Source organism: Cervus elaphus, chromosome 24 (assembly GCF_910594005.1).
Source record: "Cervus elaphus chromosome 24, mCerEla1.1, whole genome shotgun sequence".
In the NCBI taxonomy this organism is placed as follows: domain Eukaryota; kingdom Metazoa; phylum Chordata; class Mammalia; order Artiodactyla; family Cervidae; genus Cervus; species Cervus elaphus.
Window position 1 is genome coordinate 67,486,491 of NC_057838.1, and position 17,200 is coordinate 67,503,690.

At 50.2% G+C, this 17,200-nt stretch overlaps 1 protein-coding gene across 1 annotated transcript in view; it reads right to left on the minus strand.

Annotated features, from left to right (window-relative positions):
- TSEN2 (tRNA splicing endonuclease subunit 2) overlaps nucleotides 1–15,781 on the minus strand; it is a 42,156-nt gene extending 26,375 nt beyond the window's left edge. Inside the window, exons 1-5 of the mRNA XM_043886238.1 lie at nucleotides 15,692–15,781; nucleotides 9,922–10,128; nucleotides 8,423–8,504; nucleotides 4,027–4,063; nucleotides 72–582 (exon numbers count right to left, since the gene is read on the minus strand). Of these exons, the coding sequence (XP_043742173.1) occupies nucleotides 72–582; nucleotides 4,027–4,063; nucleotides 8,423–8,504; nucleotides 9,922–10,110 (819 nt within the window). The 5' untranslated portion in view covers nucleotides 10,111–10,128; nucleotides 15,692–15,781. The remainder of the gene's footprint in view (nucleotides 1–71; nucleotides 583–4,026; nucleotides 4,064–8,422; nucleotides 8,505–9,921; nucleotides 10,129–15,691) is intronic.
- Nucleotides 15,782–17,200: the final 1,419 nt, after the last annotated feature.

Below are 17,200 nucleotides of genomic sequence, written 5' to 3' on the forward strand. Positions count from 1 at the left end.
CCAGTGAGGGCCGTCCCCACGGGCCAGGAACAGCCGGCTCTGCAGGAAGTGATCTCTTTTCTTCTACTTACGTCCCCCGCTGGGGCCTCTTCGCTCTCGCTCCCGGCACACACGGCTTCCTCCACCAGCACGTGCTCAGGCCCCCTCTCTCCGGCCGGGGCCAGACTGGCCCGCCGGTTGCTGTCCCCAGGCTGACCGCCAGATGGCGGCAGGAGAGCGTCCCGTCTGCCGCAGTGGCTGCGGGGCAGAGGCGCCGGGACCTCGGCCACGTGTTCACCCGAGCCGCCGTCTGGGGCTCCGGGGCCCTCCTGCAGGCCGTCTGATCGCTGGCTGGAATCTTCCATATCACACGACTTGCCCTCGACCCCATTCACGGCAGAGAGTTTCTGTCTGTCTGCTCTGCCTTCCGATCTGGAAACCAGATCGGAGTTGGGCTCATCGCCCAATGGGACCTCTTCCGTCCTTTTCAAACGAGGATGCTCAAGGGGCTTCGTGTAACCCTCGAGGATGCTGCGCACTGTGCTCTCGTCCCGGCCTTGTCTTCGCAGGAGCTCTGCGGCCCACTCCACGCTGCGCTGATACCTGCAAAGGGGGAACTCTGTTAACAACCACACTTCAATGTCGGTATTAAAGATACAGCAGACAGTTTAAAAAAAAAAAGGAAAAAAGGAAGGAAGAAAAAAAAAAAAAAAGACAGCAGAACGTGTGAAAACGATGGGAAGGCAGTACGCCAAAAAGTCTATAGTTCTTCTTGATGGACTATAGGTAAATGATTTCTTTACACTTCTCTGCATTTTCTAACTGCTCTGTGATAACTATTGTTCTGTTATTTGTTTTTATTACAGAGTTTCACTTAATTTGCTTAGTTTGAACCAAAAAATGACCCCAGCTTAACAAAGTGTGAAAATTTATGTGATTTAAACCTGGTGGACCAAGGACTTCCCTGGTGGTCCAGTGGCCAGGACTCCAGGTTCCCAGTAGAGGGGACCTAGGTTCAATCCCTGCTCAGAGAACCAGATCCCACGTGCTGCAAAGATCCTGAATGCACCAACGAAGATCGGTGACCCAGTGTGCCACACCCGAGACCCAGCACAGCCAAATAAATAAATAGAAATAAATACAAAAAAAAAAAACCTGGTGGACAAAATGATCTAGGTAAATATAAAGAAAAAAATGGTCATCCTCTGCCAGGGTTCGTTTTGTATTATTTTCCGTTTTGGATACCATGAAGTTTTCAGACATGTATCCCGGTCACAGAAAAAGGTCTTTGTTTAGTGTTGGAAAGCTAAATGAGAATTTTAATGAACGTTTTTCACAGAACCTACTAATGTCTGTACTGCACATGGAAAAGAAGTTACAGTTATATACACCCCAGCGTCTTTAAAGAAAAAATGACCCCTCCTCCACAATTTTCAAAATGTATTTTAATGAGATAACACACTCTACATTTCTTAAACTTGAAGGCAAACCCTGAACACGTCCCAAGTTACAGACGGCCACAGGTTCCGTCTAGTGAAGCAAGTCTGCTGGGGTGCGTCACGTGGTCCAAGATGCACACGTGTGGAATCACATGAGCATGGGTGAACGAGGGCGAGACTCAAGCTCTGTTCACCTCCACCTACAGCGATCGGTCTGGAAAGCGTTTGGAGAAGCCACATGGCTCGTGGGGAGACAGCTGTCACTTTTCTCTTCACCTCGGGCATCCTGCCTGGGTGCAGATGACGGGACGCGCCGTGGTTTGTAAACTGCTAGTGACACATGGTGAAGCAAGGGAGCGAGCTGGCTTCTGCTGTTTTTGTAAAGAGAGCTGTGGCCGCCTCACCCTGACTCATCAGAAGCATCTCCAAGCTGTCCACGCCCTGTTTATCCTGCACAGGGATGAGCGGGCCGTCCTGTGTATACTGGGAACGGAACCACAGATGTGAAGACTACAACCCAGCGAGGCCGCTCTACATCCATGAGACGGCTGCAGAGGTGATCACATGCGCAGGACCAGAGTCCTGGCGTCTCATGTTCAGCCCTGCCTTGGTCCGTCACTGCTGGGTGGCAAAGCCAATGACGTAACTGCTCCGTGCCTCACATTCCCCCCTAAAATAGAGGCAACAGCACCGTGACCTCGTAAGGGTCACATCACTTGCTGCTGTTTAATCGGGGTAAAATGTCGCTGCCCAGAGAACAGCAGAGTGTCTCTTCTCCTGCATGAAAGGCACAGCCACTCTCGTGGGCAGTCAGAAGCCTTTTCACACGAGCGATCTAAATGCATCTGTGCTCTTCACACCACCTGTAACGCCGCCTAAAGCCTTCGTGGGTCTATGAATCTCCTGTGTCTGAACAAAAATGTGTATTTGTGTCATGTGTATTTTCCTGGGGAAGGGATCCACGACTTTTCAACAGATTCCCTGAGTAAAACATGCGAAAGAACCACTGAATTAAAAGGTTCAATGGTTCCCACTTTGGGCAGATGGTGGAACTGAGAAAGACAAAGACCGAGACAGCAAAAGAGGCAGCGCGCGCGCGCGAGCACACAGACCCCTGCTTTGCCATCGGAGCAGAGGGGCCGAGGCAGACGCGGGCCAGGCCCTCACTGTGAGCGCGCTAACCCTAACCCTAACCAGCTGCGTGCCCGCCCCTCCCACGCTCAGGGACACCAGGGCCTGCCCCAGGCCGCTGTGAGTGCGGACTAAAGGGGACCAGACACGTGAAGGGCTCAGCGCACAGGCAGCGTTGGACGAGTATTTGTTAGCTTGGGACTGTAGGGTCTCGGGGGCAGACCTGAAAAGTAAACTCATCTTGACTCCAGACACAGTACGTTTCACAACACAAACGATGCTTTAACAGATGGAGACGCAGGCCTCGGCGGGCCGCTCCCTGGGAGCGGGACTGGGCTCCTCCCTGTGACTCTGAGCGAAACCACTCAGTGTTCAACCCCTTTCTCTGCTGTCCTGCCACTGCCCGCATCACACCCGAGTCCCTGCCTCTAACGACCTCGCGCTGGCTGGAGGACAGCGGCTGCTGAAGCGCGTGCAGGAAAGCCTCCGAGGCAGACCGGTGATCGACCCATGGCAGAGGGACACAGGAGAGAGGGTGTCTTCCCACTGGTGGGCGATGCCTTTAGAAAGTCCTGCTGTGATCAGCTCCAAACACTGCTGGAGAAGCAGCAGGAAGAGAAGAAGAGCTGGGAAGCCTAAGGGCAGAGTGGCAGCTCCGATCAGCAGCCAGACTGAGGCTGGTGATCCCTCAGACCCATCCCGGGGCCCCCCAACCCCTGAGGGGGCCACCTGAACACACCTCAGCTTCGCAGGCACCCCTGCCCTCGGACACACGTCTTCCATCCACAGAGAACACCCTGCCCCACCTCTTACTGATTAAGGCTGACTTATTATTGGAAATTCTCAGCAGAACGGATTTCAGTCAGTCTGCTTAGGTCTAAGTGCTGACCCTCAGCAGGTTAACTAACCTCTTCCTGTCCTGTGTCCTCACCTTCCAAGACAGACAACAACAGGACTGACCTCCGGGGGGCAGTGAGCGAACGAAAGCAGCTAACCAACAAAGCTGTCACGAGCGCAGTGCTTGTCCCGTGGGAGACGCCCCAGAAACGCCGGCACGCACAAGTTCACGGTCACCTCCCACCCCCAGGCTCCGGAGCTGCTCCGCCTGGTTCAAGTTCAAGTCCTCTTGGGCAGCTCTCGGGAGGCTCCCCACGCAGGGGATGCAAACAACTACACCCACCTCAAAGGTTTCCCGAGAAGATGAACTGGGATGATGAGGGTAGGCGGCCTGGACCAGGACTGGCGCTGCTCTGACAACGGTAACGATGCTGACAGCGAGGGCGACAGCCCGTCACTACACCCATCACGGAAGAGTCAACTGCCTCCTCTACCCCTCCTCTCCCAGGAGAGTCTACAGTGGCCAGACCACACGGCCCCGAGGAGAGGACCCAGGGCTCTCCTCTGCTCACACCTCCCACGCCTGCCCAGCACCTGACCCACGTCATTCTGCCCACGGCCAACGTCCGCCAAGACTTACTTCTTTGATGTGATTACTGGTAGGTCTAGCTTCATATCTGCAACAACAAGGAAGTTTCTGTTAGTTTACGGACTGACAGCCTAGAAAAGACTGAGAATCCCGAGATCTGCAAAAATCTCACACCCGGGAGGTTGATTAATCCTGTCCAAGCAGCCGCAGTGAACACGTGCTGTATAAACCACCGCTCTCTGCTGCCCACAGCCCCTGCAGGCGCCGCTGACCTGTCAGGGCTCAGACGTGACCTCGGAACCCTTCCCAACACTCCAGCTAAGCGGCCGCGGCACGGAGGGGGAAACTATCACCTCTGGATGCTCAGGCCCTCGACTTATTTATTTTCACTTCCCAGGCCAGGGACCGAACCCGTGTCCCCCGCCTTGCAAGGCAGAGTCTTAACCACTGGACCACCAGGGAAGCCCCAGGCCCTCGATTTCTCAATGAGAGCGCTGAGGCCCTAAAGGTGCACACTTCATTGTGCTGGGCATCTGGCCGGAAGAGTCTTCCCGCCTGAAGTGTTGACGAGGTCATCTCGCTGCGTAGGTTTTCGTCCTCGACCTCCCTGACCCTGCCCGTGGAGAAGACATCTCTGTTTCCTGACTCCCTGCCTGGTGCTCTAGACGCGCGGAGTCGTTGATGTTCGGCTTTAAAATCCTAGGGAAGCGAGTTCACGGACTCCTGTCTCCTTGGGAATGAGAGTTTTCCTGGTGTCATGACCTTCCTCTTCTGGGAGTTTTATAACAAGCAACAATTTAGCAGGTGTTACTGACACCCTTCCACCTACCAAGCACAGGAAATACAGAGGCAATAAAGCAAATCCCCTCTCCTTGAGATACTCACACTCTAGCTGGGGAGACAGACCATCTGAACACTGATTCTAACCCCAGCTGATATATGGCAAGGAAAGCATGTATCAAGGGACTGGCTTACTTGAACTGGAAGGGTTAGGGAAAAACACAAAGGAGAAGGAATAATTGAGTTGGGCTCTGCAGAATGAGTATGAGCTCACCAGGCAGGCCAGGGGAAAACGCAGAGGGATCCCTGCAGAGGCTGGGAGACGGCAAATGCACAGCAGCTTCACACAGCCGCAGCCCACGGTGGGTGTGGTGGCAACAGGTACAACGGGGCAGAAAGGAACAAAAGCTGGAAGGTACGGCTGAAGCCAAAAGGCTGAAGAATATCCTAAAATGGACACTTGAGGAGATCTACTTCCTGAGGGCAGCCTACGCCCTTAACCTCTGCTTCCTTGGCCTAAATGCATTTCCTTCACATTCTGTTCACTACTGAAAACTTAAGTTATACTACATAGATCAGGAAAAGCGTCTCAACAGTTAAGACCATCACACTATTTGAAACTTTTTATTTTGCTAAGTGTTAGTAACGCTGAGGCTGGGTGGTGAGGACACAGATTCATGATGCTTATTTGCTTTACTTTTTTTTTTCTCCCTCTTTAAAAATTAAAACTCTACGAAAAAATTTAAAGTGTATAAAAGTAGAGAGAATAATATAATACATTTCTATGTTCCCATCACTCAGCTTTTAACTCATGGCCAGTTCGGGCTTCCCAGGTGGCTCAGTGGTAAAGAATCCGCCTGCCAATGCAGGAGAAGTGGATTTAATCTCTGGGTGGGAAAGGTCCCCTGGAGGAGGAAATGGAAGCCCACTTCAGTATTCTTGCCTGGAGCATTCCACAGATAGAGGAGGCTGGTGGGTTACAGACCATGGGGTCGCAGAGCTGGACACAACTGAGTGAGTGAACAAGTCATGCTCCCTACGTCTCCTGCCCCGGCCCCGGATGATTCGAAACACATACCTTACATCATTCCGGCTTTGGTGCACGTGTGCTCAGCCGCTAAGTTCTATCCGACTCTCTGTGGCCCCCTGGACTGTAGCCCGCCTGGGCTCCTCTGTCCATGGAATTCTCCAGGCAAGAATACTGGAGCAGGTTGCCAGGCCCTCCTCCAGGGGGTCTTCCCGAGCGTTCACAATGACCGGAGAGCATGCCCGAGCTGGCCCGTGCAGGATGACCACACGGTGCCCGCCACCCCTGATCGCAGTTGAGACCATCCTGGACCAGCGGACAGCCATCCAGTCTAGCTGGATGCATCACTGGATCCATCACTGTGGCCAGCAGGTCCAAGACTAACCAGACATGAGCCCATCCAGCCAAGAACAGCAGACCTACCCAGAAAACCCCCTGGACCAGGGATCGAACCCGTGTCTCCTGGATTTGCAGGCGGATTCTTCACCACTGAGCAACCAGGGGAGACCCTATTGTGTTTTAAAGTCACTCAAAACAGCTTGCCCTGTGGCTACACCATCAACGTGATACACAGGTTCTTCATTTTCTCGATTTTTTTGTGCTTTTCTTTTTTTTTAAAAATAAAATTAACTTTTTAAAATTTAACTTTTGTTTGTAGTCATGTAATACGTTTACAAGTTTCCAAAGTCAAATCTAATTTCACTTTTCTCTCCATCCTATTCTATCCCTCCCTCACAGGCATTTTAAAAAATTATAGTTTATCCTTCTTTACATTTCAAAACGTATCTGACATCTCCTCCCCTTGGATGACCCAAGGCACACTGTCCTTTACCTCGCTTCCTCTGCTTAGAAATAACAGCTTAGCGAGCCCCTACTCCTGTCTCAGTGCCATACCACATCCTTGTAAGAACGGGCTATGCTTTATTCAGCGGGTACCCGCATGGCTATTTGGGTTATTTCTAGTCTTTTAACATTAGGAACAGTGTTGCAATGAACAGCCCTGGGCTCTTTCTTTTCATAGTTTTGCCAGCTTATCTTTAAGATAAATTCCCAGGAGTGCAATTGCTGAGTTAAAAGCAAACGCATCTACTGGACAACTGGGTATCTTCAGGCAAAAACAATGAAGCTGGACCCATATCTTACATCAAAGAAAAATTAAATCAAAACAGATGAAAGACCCAAACTTGAGAGCTGAAACTATCAACCTCTTAGAAGAAACCCTGGGGAAAATCTGCATGAGCTTGGATTTGGTAATGGTTCCCTAAACATGACCGCAAAAGCACACGCAAGAAAATAAAAAGGATAAATTAGACTTCATTAAAATGATAAACTTTTATTACCATGTCACGCCCATTAAAATGGCTATTATTAAAAAAAAAACAAAATAATGAGTGGTGGTGAGGATGTGGAAAAACTGGAAAACCTTATGCACTGTTGATGGGAATGTAAAATGACGCAGGTGTGATGGAAAACAGTTTGTGATTCCTCAAACAATTAAAATAGAATAATCGTTTGATCCAGCGAGTCCACTCCTAAGTATATACATAAGAAAAACGAAAACATATGTCCATATGGAAACCCGTATGTGAATGCTCAGACCAGCACTACTCATGACAGGAGAAACAACCCAAATATCCGTCTATGAATAAACAGATAAAAAACACAAAGTATAGGGGAGGGGGGCTGGAAAAAAAAAACAAAAACACAAAGTATAAACATACCATGGAACAGCACTCAGAATGAGGTTCTGATACACGCTATGACACGGATAAACCTTGAAAAAATTATCCCACGTGGAGGACACAAGAGTTTTTTCCCCTTACAAGAAATATTTAGAATGGGCGAAATCAAGGGCACAGAAAGCATGTGAAGGTTACCAGGGGTTCGGGGCGGGGGGAGCGGAGGAGGGGGAGGGGGAGTAAGTGTACATGTGACTTTTGAGACATCCAATTCCTCTCCGTCACGGCCATGCCACCTGCAGCCCCGCAGGATCCCGTGAGGGTGCTTCTCAGGGCTCGCCAATGGGGCACGCTGCGAAACTTTAGGATCTCTGTCACTCTGACTGCTGAAATGGTACCTCAGTGCAGTTTTAATTTCTGTTTTTTTCTTGCAATATAATGCTTTTAAAAAATCTTTTCTAATTATGTTTTAACCTGCTGGTATTGGTTACATACTTACCATGACACTCGCCTTAGAAAAATACACCAAGATGAAAGATTTATAAAATAAAGAGGAACAGCTATTGAGAACTACACACATTAGTACATTTTACAAACACATCAATGTCATGGTTACTGTTGCAAATTCCAAACCTAAAAATAAAATATAAAATTCGCCTCGCATACGGGTGAGCAGACACTTAATGACTAGAACCTTCCATATGCCCATGCTAGGCAATGCTTAACGACAGAAAAGTCTGAGTAACATTTCTGTTAATTTCAGCAATTAGATGAAAAATATTTTCACCAATTGTTAAGAACCCTCTCACCATGATTAGAATTTAGTTGATTACTTTTAGTGGTAAGATTGCCATTGGCATGTTACTTCTCCTTTGGGATTTTATTGTATAATCTGATGTGAGAGCTAAAAATGAAGAAAAATATAATTTGTGAAAAGAACGCAACGTCGTACAAGTCTTACCTTTCCATTTAGCAACCAGCTTAGGATCTGAGATTGTGAAGTTTGGTCGGCTTCTGGACAGGATGCCTTTTCCAAAATAACCCTTCGGGGAAGAGAAGAAAGAGAGTTAGCTCGTGTTGAGTTATTCATTTTTTAGCTGAAGGAGACCTATTTGAGTTAAGAAGAGAGTCACTGCACTGTTCACAGCTTGATATCTTCCCTTTGATTACATAATGATTACTAGGAAGATGGATCATAGCATTTTTTCCCTCCGATTGTGTGAAGGGAGCCGGGGAGTTTCCTGCGCACCTCATCTGTCTCAGGAGTAATGCTTTCAGTCCACCCCGGGCAGCTGAAGGTGATGCGCAGACGGAGGCAGGGTGTCCTCCGCACACGTGGGCCAGGAGCCGTGTCCACCAGACACAGAACCTTCTCGGGTTCCCGGGCACCCAGACTGGTACTACTCCTCGCCTTCCTGCTGCCTCCAAAAACTCGGGCTCCCTCTCTGCCATTTCTTAAAACCAGAAAATATTTAAACCCACAGACAACTCAAAGAGTAATAAAATGAACACCTTATACCCTCCGCCCAGATTGAACGGTCAGAATAAATCACCGGTGTAGCGCTTCACAAAGCCTCTGCTAAATGTTGTGTGTTGCGACGGTCGGGGGAGACTGCCCTTGGCCTGGACCTCTGACCCACCAGGATCAATGCCATCCACGTATCCCTCTCTGGGAGGCTGGCTGCGACATGGATTTTATATAAAATGACTCGAGTGAGTCACACTCACAGAGGCAGGAAGGGGATCAGGAGCACCTGGGCTGGGAGTGGGGCAGGGATTAAGGACTTGGGGCACCGGGGAAGCTCCTGCGCCCGTGGGGAGGATCCACAACAGGACCGCAGTGTGGCTGCACAGGTCTCTGAGTCTGTACTTGGAAGGGCGGATTTTACGGCTTCTTACCTCTATAACGCGGTCTTAAAAGTGCCTCCAGCGTTGAACTGGCTACGGGGCAGAAGATAAGGAAGCTTCCCGTCTCAACCCACACCTATCAGTGATGGCAAAAGCCAAAACTGGAACTTATCAGAGGAGAGGTCCTCCACCAGGAGGACAGGCAGGTAAGGAGCCGGAGGACAAGAGGAGGCCTCATCTGGGTTCCCCTGCAGCACAACGGTCTGCAGCTCCACGGTCACCCCCGGGGATGGAAGCGGGTGAGGGCCACACTTTACTTCTTACCCAGGACGTTTCTGTAAACTGCTTGAAATTTTTTTTTTTTTTTTTTAAAACAACGAACACATGTTGCTTTTACAATCAAGAAGCAACACAGGTCAATGCACTGACCCAACTTCACTGTTACAACGTGGGTCCGTGGGTGGGGTTTATGGTCCTCGGGGCACCTGATTCGGCTCCCACGCTGGACCGGACCTCGAGGAGCATGTGTGGGTCACTGGCGGTCTGCTTCCGGGGGTGGGCGGGGGGAGCACGGCTGGCTCGGGGTGGTCGGGCCCAGCCACCCGCACCTACCTTCCCGTAGAGCTGCTCCATGTCTTCCAGGCCCCTCACGATCACATGGCTGTTTATCATCTCAGCCTGGAAGATTCGGAAGTCCTTCTCGGGACCATGGTCCTGACCGCAAGGGACGGGCAGGGGGGACCCATAGCTCTCGTGCACTCTTCTCTTCCTCTTTGGGGGGCGGAACACGGCCTCCGCCATCTTCCGAAGTGGCTGTTCCTTCAGGACCGTAAGAGACAGAGAGAAGCAAGTGCCTGTATACCCAGGCTCAGAAAAACCTCGTGGCCTGTGGGAAAAACAAAATATTCAAGAGAGACAAAACCAAGACAGTTCTGGTTGGAGCAGTACAAACCCCACTCCCCGAGGGGACCCCGATGAATTCCCACACCAATGCCCCAGGAGTCGTGGCACGATTTCTGATCGCAGCTTGTGCCTCTGAGCCCACAGACAGGTCCATGGGCACCACGCTACTCAAAGGCCTCCTGCCGGCGGGCACAAGAGGGCTTCTGCCCTCGAGGATTCCTCCCGCCTGCTCACTCGGCCAGCAGACACTTACCAAGCACCCACCAGAGGCTCCTAATCACCAGGGGTGCTGGGGACAGACAGAGAAAACCAAAAGGACCCTGTCCTCAAAGAAGTACAGGTAGTGAGCACTTCGTATTCCAAAACAGGATCATCTCCCAGTTTTCTAGTAAATTATTAATAATGACAATGACTTTAAATGATCATCATTGAAGGTACCAAGCGTGAGTGCCTAAGAGCAGGAAACATCAGGCCAGGCTGTGGGGACTGGAATCGGCTCCCCCCTGCCCAGCCATGTGATGGGAGAAAGTTACTTTGTCTCTCCAAGCTTTGGTTTTCTCCTCCGCAAAATAAGGATAAAAACAGGCTCCATCTTATAGTGAAGACCCAGAAGGTGCCTAGAACAGCCTCCAGCGTGTGGCACCGTGCGCTGTGCATGTCCACTATGGTTATTATTACGGGCTGAGCGCTACCAACACCGCGGATGGATGAGAAAGCAGGGCCAGGTGAGAGAAACGCTGCCAGAGGCCCGGAGGGGAAGGGCTCTGCTCCTTCCTCCAGGTCCTGCTGGGAGCACGGGCGGCAGCCGTCCCTCTCGTTTGAAGGCTCACTGCTTCTCCAGGTTAGGGGCTGAGGGTTATGGAGAATCCTGGAATTACTTGACACCCAGCACTACTAGAGTCCCTTGAACAGCAAGGAGCTCAAACCAGTCCATCCTAGAGGAAATCGACCCTGAATATTCACGGGAAGGACTGATGCTGAAGCGCCAATACTTTGGCCACCTGATGAGAAGAGCCGACTCACTGGAACAGACCCTGAGGCTGGGAGAGACTGAAGGCGACAGAAGGGGGCGACAGAGGCGGAGATGGTTAGACAAGACTCAATGGACGTGAGTCTGAGCAAACTCGCAGAGGCGGTGAAGGGCGAGGGAGGCGGGCGTGCCGCGGGTCATGCAGCTGCAAAGAGTCGGCCACAACTGAGCAGCTTAAGAACGGCAGCACTCTGAGGGAGGAAGGGAAGGTGAAGCCGGTATCTCTCCCTTCCTCAACCCGAGGAGACAAAACAAGGCCAACACACACACAGGCTGCAGTTCAGTAATGGCTGGAGGAAGGAAGTCAAACCTGGTGCGCTGCTGTGATAAAGACAGAGGGCCACAGCAGAGGTATCAGCTCAGGAAACTCAACCATGAGCAAGGGGGGGAAACGCGGGGAGTGCAGGAGACAGGGCCCGGTGCTCCACACGCTGGAATGAGACGGACCGATCCTGCTCCGCCCCCAGGCGCGGCTCTGGGCCGGACGGAGGCTGCCAGCACGTGCGGTGCCTGAAGACCCAGGGGCGCTGTACCACCCACGTGTTCAGCCTCCCGAGCCAAACGCTCGCCGGGGAAGAAGCACCGCTGACTGCTTGGCTGTGCCCTGCACTCGGTACCAGCACCCGCGGGACACGGGCTGCCCAAAGCCTGAAACAATGAAACAGCCAGTGAAGGCGGTGAAAGCTGGGGCAGGAAGCTGAGGGGCTCCCGGGGTTTAGGCCCATTAAAAAGAAACCCAGGGACTTCCCTGGTGGTCCAGAGGCTTAAGACCCTGCGCTCCCAGTGCTGGGGGCCCGGGTTCGATCCCTGATCAGGGAGCTAGATCCCACACGCCACAGCTAAGAGAGTTCACAGGGCACAATTACGAACCCACTGCCAGCGCGAAAACAGGGCACAGCCAGATGTTTAAAAATAAATATTAAAGAAGAGCGCGTGTGTTGCTACAGACTCATCGGCAACGTGTGTGCTCAGACTTTTGATTTTTGCTAATGAGACAGCAGAGAAGTAGTATCCGGTGTAGTTGTAATTTACCCTTTTTTAAATATTTCAATTTTTTTTTTGTATGGTTTTTGATTTCTCATGTGGTTGAGGTCATGCTGTGGATACGAGGGCAAACAGACATGCCGCTCCTTTAACGAGCCCACGGGCCAGATGGGGAGACAGACACACAAACAAATCCTTCCTGGCAGGACAATGAGCACCACGTACAGCCAGGACAAGAGGGCGAGCCCCCCGCCCAGCAGACCCACTCCTCCCAGAGATGCACTGACTCTTCCACAGGCTAGGAGCCTGTATGCTGCTACTAAAAAAAAAAGATCCCAAGTGTCGCAACTAAGACCCACCACAGCCAAATAAACAAATATTAGGGAAAAGAAAGAAATCAAAAGCGTTGTCCAATGTGTAAGGATTCCTATAGCCACCCTCCAGAAGATGTGAAGGAATTAAATGACGACAAAGAAAAACAGAAACCACGGAAGTTAGAGACATTGATAACCAGTTACAATAGTAACTATAAAAAGAATCAGCAAGTTGGAAGATTGCTTCTTAAGATTTTGCCATAAAGTATTCCAAACAGCAAAATGCTAAGATAATTTCTAAATGAGTCCCTCAATAAACATAAATACTGAGCGTGACTGCATACATTTCATATACCAATATATGTGTGTATATATGCACACATCTTGCCATATAGTGTTCAGAACAAAACTATGTATACCACATGTTAATGGGCAATTAAGAGATTCCCTCTCAAGGGCATTTTAAGTAGACTTTCACTTGCCAATTTGTCACTCAACCCAAGCAACTGCAGTGGATCCTGAACCACATGGGGTTTACCTGCATGGGTACACGTACACCCAGACTTTTTTCAATAGTAAATGCTACAGTGATACACCATCCATGGTTGGTTGAGTCCACAGATGCATAACCTTAGATATAAAGGAATCAGGGATATGCAGGCGGACCGAAAATTACACTCGGAGTTTTGACGATAACAGAGGGTCAGCACCCTGACCTTCTATGTTATTCAAGCGCCAAGTGCATTTAGCATGCAATTGAAGAAACGGCAACTTATTCTAAAACTTAAAATAATGTGTTGACTTTTTTGAGGCAGGATGCTGGTTTCTAGTTAGGATTTTCAGGAATAATTCGTGGACTTTTATAAGCAGTTCACTTTTATAACTTAACTGCTGGTTAGTATTTGATTTGTATATATTACATTAAAAGATTTTTAAAAACAGAAAATGTTCAATGACTAACTTCAAGCACTTCCAATTAAATTCTCTCAAACCAGTGAGAGAGAAAAGTTCTGTTTTAATTTGCCTAGTTCGTTTAGGATTCTCCCTTTCAGACTGCTGTTATACTCTTTAAGAAAGCCTAGAATGAGCTCTGACACTTGATGGCAAGAACTCTGTACTTCAACCCAAGTTGGCATCATAGAAGGTTCCTCTCACAAGACTCCGTGCTTTTCATGAGACCTCAAAATTCGGAGGTCTGGTGTCACCTCTGTGCATGTGACCACATGGATATCAAAGAGGATGTGTCTCTTAGTAGGTCTTCCATATGTGCAGAGGTACCATTATGACCGTGTGATTTTAACAACTCAAGTATAGTCCCTGAACTCAATTTCATCTTCAAATTGATCAGGAGTAGAAAACTGTGTGGAAGCCACTCACTCACACGTTAAACAACTAAGACCCAGTGCAGCCAGATAAGTAAATAAATAAATAATACAAAGATTTTTTAAAAACATGCTGCATCCATATAGGCTTCCCTGGTTGGTAAAGAATCTGCCTGCCAATGCAGGAAGACTAGGGTTTGATCCCTCGGTTGGGAAGATCCCCTGGAGAAGGAAATGGCAACCCTCTTTAGTATTTTTGCCTGGGAAATCCCATGCACAGAGGAGCTTGGCAGGCTACAGTCCATGGGGTCGCCAAAGCGTCAGACAGGACTTAGTGACTAAAGAACAACATATCCATGTATTGGAATATTACCAGCAATTAACAGGAATGAAGGTTAAGAGAGAATTCTCTGACTTTGCAGCAGGCTTTACGACCCTGTGCTTTCACTGCTAAGGTTCAATCCCTGGTTGAGGAACTAAGTTCCTACAAGCCATAACACGTGGCCAAAAAAAAAAAAAGTTTAAAAGACTAAGAAAATTGACCTGGGGTCATATATAACAGTGGCTCTCAAGCTTGGCTGCTCTTAGAATCACCTGGGGAAGTTTTGAAACTCCCAAGGCCCAGGCCGAACCTACAATTACATCAGAAGGTCAGAGATGGGATCCAGGTGATTTCAATATGTGGTCCACCTTTCCAACCACCAGAGATAGGATGGCCTATTCAAACTGAATGCCAACAGCCATCCCACTGTGGAGAGGAGGAAAGGGACTGGGGGCAGGCGGGGGTGCTACGCACCTGTAAGGAGCTGTTCCTTCTGCTTTTCCAAACCCGGCTATACTGACTCCAGGCACCCGTAGTGTTAACTACACAATACATTTAGTTTTCTATCAGAAGAAGGGCTTGTTCCTAATTCTTCCCTCGAGCACACAAGCTAACACCTTTTAGGTGTTCAGTAAATGTTTATTCCAAACAGAACAAAGGAAGACAAAAAGGGAGGGGGGAGGTACCATTATTTAATTTTCCAACCCCCTGGGCCCACCTGGCCAAACCAGCTGGTTAAAGCCTCCCACTCAGCAGAACTCACATTCTCCCAATTAAAAAACAAAACAAAAACAAAAAAACACGCTTGGGGCTCCAAGTGCGTACCTTGTAGGCTAGGGGAGGCAGGGATGAAAAGGAAAAGACAAACAATCCTGCCTCTGGGGAGCTTTCAGGTTAGAACCCGAGACTAAGACACACAAACAAAAGTGAAACCTTTGAAGACTGATGGGTGATTGTGTGAGCGAGCCTGGTACTGGGCCTACCGTCTGATGTGAGAGCCAGGAGAAAAGCTGCAGCTGCAACTAATGAGCAAAAAAAAAAAAAAAAAAAAGTCAAGGGCTCAACAGACTCTCCCAACTCCGTGTCATAACCTGTCCTTTTGCCGGTCTCCTAGAGCGGCGCCCAGCAACCCTACTAGCGACTAAAGAAGGCTCCTCTGGGGCACAGTCTGTTATCAGATGCATCTCGCCTTAGTCTGCCCGCGGCACTCTGCCGCGCGGCGTCAGTGTTTCCAGAAAAAGCCTAGAAAAGAGAGGCTTTGCAGGTACACGGAGGAGGGGGAAGGGGGCTAATATTCCGGCAGAACTAGGAAGCCGGGCCCTGCGTCCCGCCCCAGTTCCGCGTGGCTGTGCGCCCGGAGGAACGTCCCAGGGCCGCTTCTACTTTCGCCCCGGAGAGCTTTCGGAAAAGGCGACGTCTCTTCCCGCGGACGAACCCCAGAGGGCCGCGGCCACCAGGCTCGGCGACTCGAGTCGCCACCCGCACCGGGAGAGCCAGGGTACCTTACCTTCCTCCGCCCCCAGCGCGCGCGCGGCGTTACCCCGGCAACGCCGGCCGGGGGGAAGGGGGGCGGACACCGCTGCCGTCAAGCACCGCGGCCGCAAAGCCGGGCGACTGCGCAGCCGCGGAGTCCGCGGGCGGCCCCGCCGGGTCTTTGCGCAGCGCGCTTGCGCGGGGCCTGCAGGCTGGTCTCAGTGGGGTGTGCCCCCGGTGTGAGTCGCAAGCGGCGCATCCTCTTTCCTGCGCTTCCCGCGATTGTACCGATAGCCCCTCTGCACAGGTGCTGTTCTCGTTTAATCCCCACAGCAGTCGCACAAGATCCGTTTCACAGATGAGCTCTAAGTTACTTAGCCAGTGTCACGTAGCTGGGAGGTATTGGATTGACAGTGGTAGCACTAGACACGAAGCCAGGTCTTAAGGAGTTGTGGTCCTCGCCCCTGGGGAGAGGGGATGCTTGAAGCCACTGCACTTGACATGAGCCAAGCCCTGAGGAAGCGGGTCGGCTGAGCTCAGCCCGCAGACCGCAGCCTTCTCAACACTTCTGTGTAAGTGAAGCATGCAGGGGACCCGTAAGGAATTGCCCCCTCGCAGATGGCACCGACCAGAAGCCACGGTGGGCACTGGCCGTCCCATTTAGAATCCAGGACAATAGGCCTGGAGTCAGACCTGCGTTAGCATCCCCACCTCCCCCCTCATCTTCTTTAGTGAGTGATCTTTAGTGAGTGACAAGAGCCTCTTGATGAAAGTGAAAGAGGAGAGTGAAAAAGTTGGCTTAAAACTCAACATTCAGAAAACTAAGATCATGGCATCTAGTCCCAACACTTCATGGCAAATAGATGGGGAAACAGTGGAAACAGTGACAGACTTTATTTTAGAGGGGCTCCAAAATCACTGCAGATGGTGACTGCAGCCATGAAATTAAAAGACGCTTACTCCTTGGAAGAAAAGTTATGACTAACCTAGACAGCATATTAAAAAGCAGAGACATTACTTTGCCAACAAAGGTCTGTCTAGTCAAGGCTATGGTTTTTCCAGTAGTCATGTATGGATGTGAGAGTTGGACTATAAAAAAAGCTGAGCGCCAAAGAATTGATGCTTTTGAACTGTGGTGTTCGAGAAGTCTCGAGAGTCTCTTGGACTGCAAGGAGATCCAACCAGTCCATCCTAAAGGAGATCAGTCCTGAGTGTTCATTGGAAGGACTGATGCTGAAGCTGAAGCTCAATACTTTGGCTACGTGATGGGAAGAGCTGACTCATTTGAAAAGACCCTGACGCTGGGAAAGATTGAAGGCAGGAGGAGAAGGGGATGACAGAGGATGAGATGGTTGGATGGTATCACAGACTTGATGGACATGAGTCTGAGTAAACTCCAAGAGCTGGTGAAGGACAGGGAGGCCTGGCATGCTGCAGTCCATGGGGTCGCAAAGAGTCGGACATGACTGAGCAACTGAACTGAACTGAATCTTTTTGAACCACAGTTTCCTCTATTGAAAAATGGGTCATCAGGTTCATGAGG